The sequence below is a fragment of the Larus michahellis genome, chromosome 15 (genome assembly GCF_964199755.1).
Source record: "Larus michahellis chromosome 15, bLarMic1.1, whole genome shotgun sequence".
Classification (NCBI taxonomy): domain Eukaryota; kingdom Metazoa; phylum Chordata; class Aves; order Charadriiformes; family Laridae; genus Larus; species Larus michahellis.
The window spans coordinates 6,974,832-6,989,148 of NC_133910.1; the positions used below are offsets into that span (position 1 = coordinate 6,974,832).

Consider the following 14,317-nt stretch of genomic DNA (forward strand, 5'->3'; position numbering starts at 1 on the left):
GTGAGGTGGGTGGAAGCCAGTTTGGGCAATGGGCTCCTGGCCCCCCCGGCAGGTGAGTGCAGAGGAGAGCGATCTCCATCAGCAGCCTCCCCCCGACCAGGGGCCTGTGCAATTCCTCTGCAGAGCCTGGAAGGGGTCTTTGATTGCTTCTCCGCAGCTCTTCTGGCCGAAAGAGTTTATTTTTTTAATTATTTATTTACTTTGTATTATTTTTTGTAAGTTCTTCGGTATTACAGAGGAGGGCAGCAGAGAGAGGCAGCAGGGACATCCTTAAATAATTTTCATTTCTCAAAATCTGCCTTTTCCTCTTCTCTCTAAGTCCAGAGGAGAGATCCTTGGGGGGGTGGGAGGCACATCTGCACTGCAAATAAAAATAATAATTACAACCACCAACCAAACCAAAAAAAAAAGTAACAGCTAAGAAAAAAACACTTTAAATCAAGGACTTTGGAAATCAGAGATCACAGAAATTGTACTATTAATAAGGAGGAGGAAAAAAAAAAAAAAGAGAGGCAAGAAATCCAGCGACCATGGGCCAGCCTGGCTTCCTAGCGTGTACTTTCTGTTCTCTCTCCTTTTTCCCAAGGTAATTGCAGTCTGCCGAGAGGGAGTTAAATGGGATTAAAAGATCTGTGTAAGCAAAAGGACCCAGAAGAGAAGGAGGAAGGAGTGAGCCGTCCGGGCCAGGGGGTGTCTTTGACACAGCTGAGCCCCTTAGAGAGGCAGAGAGCTGAGCTCCTGGGAAGGATGTACCCACAAACCGGCCTGTCCCCCTTTTTCTGATGGATTGCCGCAAAAATTGCCCGAAAGAGACAATGCACTAAACGTGATGGAGCCGGAATCAGAGCCGGTCTCCAGACTCAGAGCTACAGCAGCAGGCAGGGGGTGAGTACAAAGTCCGACTTCTCCCGGCGCTGGGGAAGGGCATCCCGGGCGGGGATGGGGGTACCCGGGGAGCCGGGGGATCCCGGGAGGGCTGCGGGAGGGGAGAGCCGGGCCGAGAGGGGAGCTCCGCTCCCGGGTGGCTGGGGATGGGGTGGGGGAAGACATTCCTTCTGCCAGGGGATGATGTGAAAACTCCTGGGCTGGAGAGGAGAATGGGCTGGGAGAGAAGGGAGGCCACGCTGGAGCGGGAGGGTGGGAATGGGGCTGGGGTGAGAGCGGGGGGCTCGGGGCTGGGAAGGGCAGGAGGAGCCCCCCCACACTCCCCCCATTCTCACACAGCGGGAAAAGGAGCTCCCAGCCCGAGAATTGGTCCGGGGGGGTGGGCGCCGATGCTGCACCCACGCGAGAGGCAAGAAAACGGGCAATTCCACCTCCCCGCTCCCCCTCGCACACCTACAGCCGTCCGGGCACGGGCAGGGGGGCAGGTTCCCCAGCCCCGCCTGGGTCCGGGAGGGGGGAAATGCCTCTCCCTGTCCCCGTCCCGCGGGGCCGTGGGGACACCGGTACCTGGAGATCGCCGCCGCAGTCCTCCGGGAAGCGGGAGAGCCATGGGAAGGGCTGAGGCACGGCCGGAGGCAGGCGGGTGCCTGGTGGCATGTTCTTCATGTGTTCAACATACACACGCGCGCACAAATACTGCTTTCTATCTCTCTATGTACATATCAAAAAATCACAGCACACACCCTGCCCGTCCTCTTTTTCACACAGCTGGGGCCGGCTTTTACTATTTTCATTGTTAAATTCCGTTGTTGTTGTTATTATTTTCCGGGGGACTAGCAAAGGGTTAATCCCTCTGGTTGCGTTGTCGGATGTAATGATGATTTACCGACACTCCCTTGGAAAGACTGGGATTCTTCTGCCTGGCAGTTTGAAAAAGTTGTGTACAGGATCCCCCTGCTTCTGCCAGGCTGGGCTGTGAGGGGGGGGAGAAGGGGTGGAAAAGGGGGCGAGGGGATTTGGGGGCACCTCCCCTTCACCCCGAGGGTCACCCCGCTCCTGGCAGCCGCCCCCAAGCGCGGCGCTGGAGTCTGGACGTGGATGAATGTGCAGTTTCCTTTGTAGGCTCAGCGCACGCTCTCCCTGCCTGCGTGTGTCTGGGGGGAAAGTTATGTGGAGAGACCCGAACCGCTCCCAGGGGCTGCAACCAGCTCTCCTTGAGAAGCTTTCTCTGTGTTTATATACTCACAAGGGCTGAATTTCAGTGCTTTAGGGTTGGTTGTGGGTTTTTTGGTTTTTGGGTTTTGGGGTTTTTTTTTTGCCCAGACGTGGCTGTGGCATGTCTGGAGATGCTGGTAAGTGCAGCGTCTCCCAGTTGCACCTTTTTCATGTTGGGCATGGTCTGGAACAAAATGCCAGCTTGGGACCCTGTGAGGGTGGCTGTCTGTCAAAAATGGAGAAGTTGAAAGCGGAACAGAGAGATAAAGATTTCTTTAAAAGACGGAGAGCAGCCCTGCGTCACAGCGAGGGGAAGGGCCCTGATGCTGGGGAGATACTTGGCACAATGCACAGTCGTTTTGCAGAGCACCAACTTCTGAGCAGGATGGAGAAGTTGACCACAATCACACTGCAGATGAGGACAGGGAGATCCTGCTCGAGCCCCAGGGCAAGTCAGACCCTGCTGAGGCCCGGGTTAGGAAACAGGGACCCAGGAGAAGGCAGCGTGGCTGCCTGCTTGCCGGAGGTCTATGGCTGTCCTTGCGTCTCAGTGTCCTAAGCTAGCACTGTGCATGGCTGCAGGGGGTTTGAGTGTTGCAGTGACATGGGAAATCTGCCGTTTGGTCTTTTCTGTGGACTCTGAGTATGTGCGCCTTTTGTTCCCAGGATCTCCTCTGGGTTAAATACCTCGCCAGCATGCTGCTGATCCGTTCCCTCCTCAGCAGAGGTCGCTTGCTACCCTTCGCATTATCTCCAGATGGGCTTTTTGGTGCTGGGTTTTGATTTGCTTGGCAGAGTTGAGTGCTGTGCATCCTACCAGTCCCACAGCTAGATGTTCCTGTTGAGGCCATTAGCCTTGGAGAGGGTCCTCTGAGCCCAGAGCTGGCTTGTGCCTGGACTTGCCAGGCCACCCATGTGCTGCCAAGTCTTCCTCGGGGTGGGTGAGGGTTGTGCTGCCTGAAGGCAGCTCGTAATGGGAACCTTATGGTGTGTTGCCATATGGCACTGGGGGTCCTGCTTGTCCCAGCACTCCTGCAGCATCCTTCAGAGCAGGGCTGGTGGCAGAGAAGCTGCCAGATGTGCAGGAGACCCATGGGTGGGAGTGGGAGGGCTGGCTCACCAGGGAAGGAGAAGTAGTTGCAGAGTGTGCCGGCCTTGTCCTGGCTTGAGCAGCCAAAGCTTGTAAAACCAGAAGAACACAAAGTTTTACAGGCTCTGCAAGCTTAAAATGCCCTTCTTCATCCTTTCTGTTGATGTGTTTTTAGTGAGCACAGGCTCACTAAACCACCGAAGAAGGTTTTGCATTCAGCTGTGCATTGAGTTTGTGTCCAGATCGTAGCACTTGTGGTGTTCACCTGTGGTTGTGCCACCTTGGCCCCTTCCAGCCCCAGTGCCGCGTGCTGGCCATGGAGGAGGCTTGTCTGATGCTCCTGGAGGCCTCTGATGGGTGCCTGCTTGTCGTTACAGCCCTGAGTTGTTGATGTAACGCTGCTCTGGGGCTGCCTGGCCCATGTGCTGAATGAGAAAGCTCGTGCATGGTGGCGCAGCACCAAGATGGGTCAGCCTCTAGGAAGGGCTGGAGGAAGGCATGGCTCCTGTTTTAAGAGGAAAAGACCATTGTGTGCAAGCTGGGCAGGTGATCTGGGGACAAATTATGGTACTGCCAGGCAAATTCAGCAATGGGAGCAACAGGCAGGCAAATGGTGCGTGTGTGCTGGGTGCCTTGGGGTAGAGAGGAGGCAATTATCCAGCCGCTTGGAGCCGTGTCCCAGGAGGGAAGAGCAGCATCACAGCCTGAGGTCCAGCAGCTTACAAACTGAGGTCCAGTCTCTGGGTTCCTCCTCTCCTGCTGCCTCGATGTGCCACTCTGAGCAGGTACTTTTAAGAAAGCTCCAGCTTCATCCCCTTTCTGCAATGGGTTGAGGGGATAAAATCTTCCCTGCTTGAACACAGTGTTTATGGAGGTTACATTACTGACCAAGCGTTGCCCAGGTCTTGTGGTGAAGGGATTGTAGGAAATCTCTGACCAGAGACACACGCAGAGAACGTGGGGTTTTTTCCCCTCTCTCTTTCATTGCCAATTTGTTGGGGGCATAAGTAGAAATGATGGACACTTACTGAAGCGCAAATGGAAACAATGGGGAATTCTATACGGCTCTGCCAAACCCCATTCACAAAATGAAGGAATGCAAGGGCGTTTGTTGGAAGGACAAAAAAGGAGTTAGATGACAGATCACGCTTAGCACTTCTGTTTGTCGAGGGCTCCAGTTACTAACTGAGAACACAAAGGCCAGGGCCAGTAGTGAGTGTTGTCGCTTCACACAGCAGCAAAGTCAATAACCCGGACACACAGGGCTGGTGAGCAAAGAGGAGACCAAGCAACGGGTTGTCAGGAAAGATCCCCCATTGTAGGAAGTTGCTGGGAGGTATCTGGGAGGGTGTCTGAGTCATCACAGCCGCATCCATCGTCTTGCACCTAGCAAGTGAGGAAGCAGGCTGTCACCAGCAAGAGCTCAGAGATGCTGGTTAGCTCTGGGCCAGCTTTGTGCAGTGAATACACAAGCTCTAGTTCCCAATTAGGATGGGTTTGAAACCCATCAGCCCTCTGTCTGCAGATATCAGCATAAACCCTTGAAAGAACAAGGTGCGAGGTGTCTGCAGGAGGGAGGCTTGGCCACACTGGTGCTTCATCTCCACCTTTTGTGTACTGCAGATCTGCATTTCCCTCCCAGAGAAAAAGTAAGAGGAGCTATAGGTGCTGGGGGAGCAAATACCAGGCCTTTACGCATCCAGACCCTCATGTGCCTGGCTGATATGCAGGCTTTTGGAAGAGCAAAGCTTCTTTGCAGTTATTGAGACCTACTGCTGTACCATTACCAGGAGCTGAGCTCCATCCCTTTTGTGAAGACGATTCCTCCCTTTCATCAGGGCCCCGCGGGTCGCCCTTACACTACCAGGGGCCTCCTCCAAAGGAAGCAGCAGCTTTTCCTGGGCCACAGTTGCCAAAACCCTGAGATAAGCCTCTAGAGGCACAGCATTAAGGGCATTTTCATCCTGAATTAAGATTAGATTTGGCAGAAATGGCGCCAGAATCCCCTGGGAATTTCTGGGTTTGCGCACACGTTCCAAACTCTGAGGCAGGGTGGAGCATCTGAGACATTCCTGTTCAGGATCACCCCGAGGATGGGCTGGAGTCTGACCTAGAGAGTTTCCCGTCCATTTGGGCTATTGGAGTCTCCAGTAATAATGGTGGGACAATCTTTGAAGCCCTTTGCTTTGTACCCTGCTCAGAGTGCTGTTAAAGCTCCGGCAGTCCCCCTGACGTCCCACTGCTTCATCCTTTCCTCTTATGGCTGCACGTACAATGAATTTTTAGGTGTCATCTGAAAATCTGTTTTGATGAATGTCTGCCCAGAAGCAGTGGGTTGGATTCTGGACATTTTGTGTACTTGGATTATATTTTGGGTAGCTTTTTTAAAAATTATAAACTTGGAGGGGTACTGAATTTCATTCTTCCCCATTTAATATTGACGGTTTCTAGATAACTCTTAGATTTCTCAGTATTTTTAAATGGCCATGGGAATGTAGCTATCTGGGCCATGTCTGCTTTCTTTTTTTTTCTTAAAAATGTAGATGCTGATTGGAGATGAAAAATTAATATCATTTCAGTCATCTCAGAAACTCTCCCCTTAGCGTGCTGGGTTTTACAACAGTGCCTGCGGATACCAGACAAAACCTTTGGCTGGAGGTGTCAATGGCTGGTTTGTGCTACAGAAAAGGTCCAGCTAAGGGCTGTGCAGGGACATCTGCATGATGATACGTTCCCATTGCACTCCCCAGAAACTGAGGGTGAGAGGGGAAATACCATAATTTCCAGAAGCCTAGGAAAAGAGAGCAGAAGTCTGCTGTGCAAAGGATGATACTAGTACAAAATAAGATTTCTATCCCAAAAAGCTGGGAGCGCAGTTGATGCCATGGTGGAATTTAAAGCCTCAGTATGTAGCTTGTGATTTTTGTTTCCTCTTGACTGTCGAAACTGCTTGGGAGTCTTATAAAGTATCACCTCCTGTTATGTGCAAAAGATCTTAAGCAACATAGACGTTTTCTCCTTTTATTGTCTGATCTACAGCTAGAAATGTAGATTTGCCCTTCTTGCAAAGCAATTTTCAGCATCCAGCTGGCTTTCTGGTCTTTTGGACAGAAAAAAAACTGCACCTGAATAGAAGAGAGTGGGGAGGAATCGTTTTTCCACCCTGCAAGAATGTTTGCAATTTCAAAGACATTTCCCCACTGTAAATGATGGAGAAAAAAAAATATTAAATGCTGCTTTGGGCCCTTGTAAAATTTTTTTCAGCTTCGAGCCATCATCTAAGCAAACAAGATGTCAAAACCATTTGGACCTTTTTTGTTTTTTTAAGGCAGGGGCAAAACTTTTAATTCAGAAAAGCTGAAATTGTTCCAACCAATTTCAGAAAATGTGAAGTGAAGAATTAGCTGATCACAGCTATTTTACAGATTGCTTCAGTTTTGTCAAACTGGGTTTTTTTTATTGATAATTCCTGACCAAGCCTACCCTAGAGGCCGTTGTCGTAGTATTGTCTTTAGTTCAGTGGAGTGCTTTATTCCTCTGTTACAGAAGCCAGTGGGTGTCAGGTGAGAACTGATATATGCAACAGGGTTTTCCCTTCACTTTTCCTCTTGAGGTTGCCACTCTGAACATGACTTTACTGGGGCTGTCGCAGCATGAGCTACCTGGAGAGGTGACAACTCTTCTCCTCTAGCCCTTGAGCCACAACTCGCTCCTCTCAGCAGTCTGATCTTTCAACGCTCAGTAAGAAGATGGCAAGTGAGTCAGGAAGCTGAAAACCCAGGGCACAGCTTGGCAAATATATGCTAATTAGCAGTCGTGATTTCATCAGGTCTCCAGATTGGTGCTTACCACCATGTGCAGGGACCTCCTGCCTGTCCTGAAGCCCCAGCAGAAGTGGTGCTCTAGACCTTCTGGTTGCTTTTTGTAGGAACTCCTCAGGATGTTTAGTTTGGGCTGCTACCTGTGTCCATGTGGTCCTCGCTGGGAAGATGCTAAAATCCCCACCAAGGCTGAGAAGTGTCATTGCTGGTCTCTACTTCTCTGTCCCTCTCTGTCTGTTGTTTCTTGCCTTGCACTTTTAATGCTGGTTAGTTCCCATGGACTGATTGCAAGAACTCACAAAAGCAGTGAAGCAAAATTAAGCTGTAGTCAGTAGCTTCAGTTTGCTATAAAAGGGAGCTTGCACTGGAAAACTTTTAGGGTTCACATGAGCTTACATCATAGATGTTTGGGGGCACTTCTTCACCTAGTGACTATAGAGTGGGATCCTCTTTCTAGTATTCACAGAGGCCATGCAATAAAAGAAATAAATGCCTTTACTGGGTGCCTCTTGATAGAGCCTCTGTGGAAATCACTGGCTGTGGGAAGAAGCCGAGATAAAAGCAAGGTGGGTTTGATAGCTCTATATAAGGAAAAATCTTCCTTTACTATTGCTACTCAAGCTGCTTATGCAATCCTGTCACTGCAGAGTTGTAACGGAAAAAGAGCCGGCATTATAAAATCCTGCAATAATTAACAGCCCCATTAGTCACAGGTCTGCCATTTGGAAGTTGCTTTTGCTTTTTCCATTAAGTTGGTAAATTTTGCCAAAGTGTTTTTCTTCAGTGTTTTGGCACCAGCCCCGCTCTCAACTCTTACAGTATTGGCTGTGCGAGGGGTCCAGGAGCAGGGCTGAGGCCAGCTGGATCCCACGCTGCGCATTCGTCTCCTTTATAGCCCCGTCAGTGTCACTGGAATGAAATTACGTGCTGGACTTTCCCCTAAGGCTTGTTCCCCCTCACTGTGTTGGTCAACGGGGATTTTGGAAGCAAATTTGGGTTGTGAAGGTACCCCTTCAAGAAAGACCTGGACTTCAGTTAGGTGCGTTGTGTGCGCTAGTGTTTGTACACAGCTCTGCAAACCCGATCCTCAGCAGAGAAAAGGTGTTCTTAACGCTTGGGAATCCTGCTGTCCTTGGAGTTCGTGTCATGTTGGTCACCTCCTTCTCCTCGCCTTCCCATGCTCTCATCGAGCAGCTACTGATACCCAGTGAGGTCTTTGCTCAATGCGCATGTGGAATTGTGTCCGTGTCTTAAAACTCCATTGTTCCTTTGGAGGTGAGCACAGAAACGCAGGTCTTTCTGTGAGAAGGATTTTAGCCTCTTTTAAGTCATAAAAAGACTTCTGCTAGTGGTGGCCATGAAGAATCATCCTATTCTGCTTCCTTTCCTACCTCTCCTGAATGAACTGCGACAACAGCTTTACTTGTACTCAGCCCTGTCTTCAGCCCAAGAGCTGTGTCCCATGGGATGAAGTGGGCAAAAAACAACCACATCTCCCTAGCTGGAGGTCTCTTGAGCATAGTGAGGGTTTCCTGGTTAGCATATAGGACATGGCAAAAGAATACCGTGATTTGGCTCTTTCAAGCTGTTGTTCCTTCACACATAAACTAAAGCAGCCCCAAAGCTCCTGAAATGTGTAGCCCAGTGTCGAGGTGATGGAAACAGCAAAGAATGATGTGGTCCATCCCATTTTTTTCCCAGCTGATGCGGGGCTGTTCCAGTATTTTGTCCCTTCAAGCCTTAAAATATTAGTTAGTGGCTGGATTCCTGCATGGATTTTTACATTCAAGGCCAGGTTTCCCCACTGATGTGTAAATCACTGTGGCTTCATTTTAGCTGTGGGAAAGGGTCTCCTGTGCTGGGTGAGGATCTGGCCCAGGGTAATAATACATTGCCTTAGAGGACGCTTTTGTGTGCGAAAGCTGAGACTTGATGGCAGGAGAAGAGTGGCCTCTAATCCCATTTGATAAATGATTTTTCTGTGCCAGATCTGAAGAGAGGAGCAAGCTGCACTTTGGCATTGCTTTGCATATCCCAGCATTTGCACTGGCTTGGCTGAAATGAAGAACAACCTGTGGATGTCCCACACCACTTTCTTCTGGCTGAGGACTTTCTGCAGCATACATTTTTGTCTCCATTCCTCCAGCAGCCCTTGCTGATCAAGCTGTTAAATACCATTGCTAGAAGATGAGGGAATTCAATCTTCAAACTTTCCACTGACAGTTTTAAGTGAGCTTAACCAAGGAGTTTCCTATGTTCGTTATTTGGCTGCAAATCAAGGAAGTTGGAGGGGAAAGGGGGGGCTTCAGCTACCTTTCTGGTAAAAGTTTTCCTCTCTGCTGGCACTTCAAGGCTTGGTTTTGCTAACTGAAAGGTTTGTCCAGTTCTCTCTCAGGCGTGAAAGGGTCTGCGAGAACACCCTTGTGCTCAACACGAACACCCAAACACAAGAAGTGCTTGGAAGTCTGCAGCTCCCACACTTTCTCATTAGCTTGGTACAGCAGGAAATTTTAGAAAGTCATTAATGGCAACAGCATAGGGTGCTGAGCAGTTAGAAGCTACCCCCCATCTTTGCATCTGGATGTAAAAAGAAGAATAGATCCATGAAGGATTTTGTATATTCAGAACATTTTTAAGCATGTAGTAAAGCAATAGGATTCCAAATTTGTTTGCTAAGATGCAAGTGACTATATGTCAACCCATTTTCTACCCGTGTCCTCACAGACATGCACATGCACTCCTGCCATGTCTTCTGACCTTCCAATTTTGATTATTTCTCCATCCTCTTGCGTTTCTGATGCTCTGTCCTAGACAGGATGAGTGCCAAAGAGTAGCAGTAGCCAAGGGATGCTGACCTGCCGCTGATGACCCTGCATCTCGAAACACTGCTCTGGTTCTTGTTCAAGGCTTGATCAACAGCCCTTAAGACCAGTGGGAAAAGCTCCCACTGAATTCAGTGGGCCTTAGATGACTAAAGAAGCAAAATGAAATCTCAGTCAGAAGCAAGCGCTGTTCTGGTGAGCACCCATTGTCCATTTCCTGGAGACACGTGGACCCTGCCATTGACTTTGCTAGACTTGTGATCAAGGAGAAGATCCTTAATGGGGGGAGTGTTTTTTTATTACTGATGTTGTAGAAACTCATCATTTTTTCTTCTTTTTCCAATTTTAGGGGATTCTGCTTTCTCTGGACTTTGTTATGTTTTACCTGGTTCCTGGGATTCACACAGGGAAATTCTGAAGGTAAATTGCACTTCTTTTTTTTTTTTTTTTCTCTCCTCTTTCAAACAAAGTTAAAACCAAGTGCCTTCATATCAGCTTAGGACCATTATTTAATAATGTCCGAGCCTAATGCACAGAATTAAATGCATTTATTCCTGATCGTTGTGGTACTGCTGATATAGATGACGCAGTTAACAGCTGGCAAAAGAACCATTTTTTAACAGGTGATTACATGCCCCATAGGACTTTCAGAAGTGCCTGTCTGGCTGGTGGAACTAGCGGGAATGAAGCACTTTGTGTCTAAAATGTCACTGGCATCTACCTGCACTTGTGAGGACTGAACTGCTTTTCGAAATTGCCGCTTGAGGCTGGGGCATTAAGGAATTAAGCGTCTCTGGCAGATGGGTTTTTTCCTTGACTTGAATGCAACCCAGTCGTGCCTCTGCAGGCACGTAGGATGCTGTGCATACAGAAATGATGCAAGTTCTGAAAGTAAAAGCAAATTTAAGGAAGAAAAATCCTACAGAGGTGGCTGATAGTAGAATGACGGTGTCTGGCTCGGTCCCTGTGCTGTAGGGGAAGTATTCTATAGGGGAGTATTCTGTGGGGAGGATCATACACCTTCACCCCTTCTACAGGCATCTCCTCCCCCGTGCTGCTGGGGACAGGGCAAAAGGTTGGGATACAATAATCAGTGCCTCCGCGAGAGGAGATAGAAAGCTTCAGAGTCAACAGAAATGAAAATAACTTCATCTTTTACAGTTGATAGTGGGAGCTGAGCATCTCTGCAACATCTGTTTGTAAAGGAGCCGTCTCCTCTTAAAACAGCAACACCTTTTCCACATGGAAGCTTTACACGGGTATATGCTGGAACTGAACAGCTTCCTCTGCAATCAGTAGACAACAATAAGTGGACTAGCAGGCTCCAGGGCTCTCCTCTTAGTCTCCAAAACATGAAGAAAAAATAGAAAGTTGGTCAATGCTCAGCTGTAAGCCAACTCATGAAGCACTTTTTACAGGGGGAAAAAAAAATACACCCCTGCCATCAGCAATTTTCAAAAATGTAATATTTTCCAAATTCTGCTTCAATGCAAAAGAGGTGAACATCTGGCTGAATTACTTAGTCAAGCAGTTTTCAGAGCAAGTTTTATGTCAGCTCATAAAGAGGCAGAACAAATACTGTGTCTTGGCGTCTCTTTTTTTCAAGTAGATTTTAATATGCCATTTAGTTTCATCTCTATCCATCTTTTTACTCCCATGATGATTACGGGATGGTGCCGTGTCTTTTGATTGTTACCATCAATCTAAAGGAAACTCTTTCACTTTGCTCTTCCTGCATTACCTAAGTGTGGTAGATAACTTCCCTTTGAGATCCTTTCTCTGTGATAAAGGAATTTAAAAAAATCTTGCTTGCTTTCCGCACAATCGGACATGGGCTGCTCTTTTGAATACCAGAAAGTAAAAACTTCCAAGGAAGCAAAGACTGCAAGGAAACATTGGTGACCTGAGACTGTATTATCACTCGGGATTTTCAAACACGAGATTTATAAAAGCAAATAAGAGCTTGTTCATAGATTCTGTGCGAGGATGAAATTAAGACAATGCCGTGGGCTTTTGAAAACACTGCAGTTATTACTATGAGGCTTAGTGGTCTTCCTGCACTCTGGAAAATCAAGGAACGCAGAGGATGATTTTTCCATAACTGTTAAAAATCCAAAAGACCATGAGGTTAGTGAGTTCATCTGATGTGCACTGACTAAGGGTCTGGGCAGTAACTTTTGGAAATGTAGTGTTTATTCAACCCAAATTTAGCTGTGGACATCCCATCTCAGCTGCTGGAATCTAGCAAGCTGCAAGTTATTTCTCTCCTGGCTTTGGCTTCTTTTTCTTATAAAGCTTTTTTGCATGGGGACAGCGGGAAGGGAAGAAAGAGATGGGAAGGAGAGCAATAAAACATTTTATCCCCTCTTTGAGGTGACCATGTGATTGTTCAGGAATTCTCTGTGCATCTCACCTCATGTACAGAGCCTGCTAGAAGTTTTTCCCAGTTGCTCAAATGTTTTTACAGGAATGTTGCAACTAGCTTCAAGGCACCTGGGAGCAGGCAGCTCTAAGTGAAGCGTTTTTTAAATAATGTGTTTTGATGGAAAAATCTACAGAGGAAAAAATTTGAAGGGGAAAAAATGCTTTGCTAAACTTGGAGCTACTTAAGGGAAGACAAAATTACCTTGCATTTTACGTTAGTTGATGACATCCCGTCATCCCAGGGGATGTGCCCCACCAGCCCAGGGCAGTCGGCATGGGATGGAGAGGCAGCCAGGCTGGGTGCACAGGAGTCCTGAGCTGTGTGCCTGGACCTGGTGCTGGAAAATCCACATACGTGTCCTGCATGAGGTCTGTTTTAATCAGGTTTTGCGTAGGCATCTAGAGTTTGGCTCTACCTTAGTGGGTTTTGAGGGAAAGGAGTGGTTGGGTTGTGCTTTTTTTTCCTTTTTCTTAAGCACTGTTAGGTGCAGTTGCTAACAAGGCAGTTGGACTGGTCTTGCAAACAGCAGCGGCGTCCTCTGAGCAGGGAAACATCCTTACGTCTTTGCAGAGCAGCCACCAAATGAATAGCTGTGTAAGGCATCTCTGCCCTAGTAGAGACACACCACTGCCTGTCTCTGGGAGAGAACCTAAAAATACACATAGAAATTGGAAGCTGGAGTCTAGCTCCTAATTTAAGTAGTAAATTTATTTTCTTAGGGCTAAATCCTCATGCCTTTGAAGTCTGTGGCAAGGGTCCCGCTTGACTTCGTGAGAGCCAGGTTTTGGCCTTTACTATTTCATGGGCTCTGGAGATTATCCAGCGTGAAGATACTGCTGTGATTCCTCTATTCAGTGCAGAGAGAGGAAGGCCCTACCTTTGCTCTGCTGAGGGTCAGCCCCGTTGGGCAATATGGCAGAAAAATAGTGGGGGACCAAGGCTTTCCTAGTATGGGAGAAGTAGTATTATTAACACTTGCGCAAGCTGTGCAGTGAATTTTCCCCTTTGCATAGAGTGGGAAAATTTCCATTCCTTGTCACATCTGACGCATCTTCTCCAAGGTAGACTCCGCTAGAAAATGAGCCAAGCTGCCTTAAAAGAGGGAGGTGGGAATAAAGCTGAGCTCAGACAAAGTAAATATTGATTGACTTGTTCTTACATACAAAAATGGCCAAGGTTTTTGCCAAAGTCAAGGAACAGAGTTTTTCTCGTTATCCTCCTCCCTTCCTGGCCAGTAACATTACAGTCCTCAGACTGGCTCGAGTCTACAACCTTTCTGGCCAACACTGGGGATCTCTTTTAAGTGCCAGTTCTCCAAATATTGGTATTGTGTGGAATATTTGATAGTTAAGGGTCAAAGTGGCCAAATTCCAAGGCCCCTTTAGAAAAGGAGCTTGTTTTTTTTCTTTGGACAACCTTTGATTTACTTCCCCTTTTAATCTAGGAAAGCTGCAATCCCATGATGTTAGCTGACGTGCAGCCATGATTGGCACGGCTGCATTTGCAATTGTAAATTCTTACCTTGCGAGATCAGCCTTTGGCTTATACAGCCCAGGCTAGCTTCCCCAAAGAGCACTTAAATACACGAGAGTTAGCTGGTCATCGAGTAACAGGGATTGCATCTGGGCAGGGAAAAGGGAAGGAAATACAGTTATCCCAGCTCATTTTCAGCAGCAGTAGTGTCCCGGTAATCGTTATAGCCTTACCTTTATCTGTCTATGTCATGTAGTTAACATCTTTTATTAGCCCTAATGTTTGGTCTGGAATAAAGGAATGAAGTTTTGGGGCACACGAGCCTCTTTTTCAGGTCTAGGCACATTCACCTTTGCAGCTCTTCTCGCGTGGACCTCAGCATCTTCCCCAGTTAAGTAGTTCAGCTGAGACTGCCGCCAGCTGGCTCCAGTTTGTGTTGCTCTCGCCTGCTAATCTGCCTTGGACTCCGAGCTGTGTGTGACTCCCGTTAGACCTTGGGGCCAGAAACCAGAGGATTCTGTTTGTCTGTCCATTGCAGGCTTCTCCCAGAGTCAGTGGATAAAGATAGGTGCCTCCAGACAGCAAT

At 47.9% G+C, this 14,317-nt stretch overlaps 1 protein-coding gene across 1 annotated transcript in view; it reads left to right on the plus strand.

Annotated features, from left to right (window-relative positions):
• Positions 1-239: 239 nt before the first annotated feature.
• Positions 240-14,317, plus strand: part of COL27A1 (collagen type XXVII alpha 1 chain) — a 163,260-nt gene continuing 149,182 nt past the window's right edge. The window contains exons 1-2 of the mRNA XM_074608623.1: positions 240-885; positions 10,183-10,253. Of these exons, the coding sequence (XP_074464724.1) occupies positions 830-885; positions 10,183-10,253 (127 nt within the window). The 5' untranslated portion in view covers positions 240-829. The remainder of the gene's footprint in view (positions 886-10,182; positions 10,254-14,317) is intronic.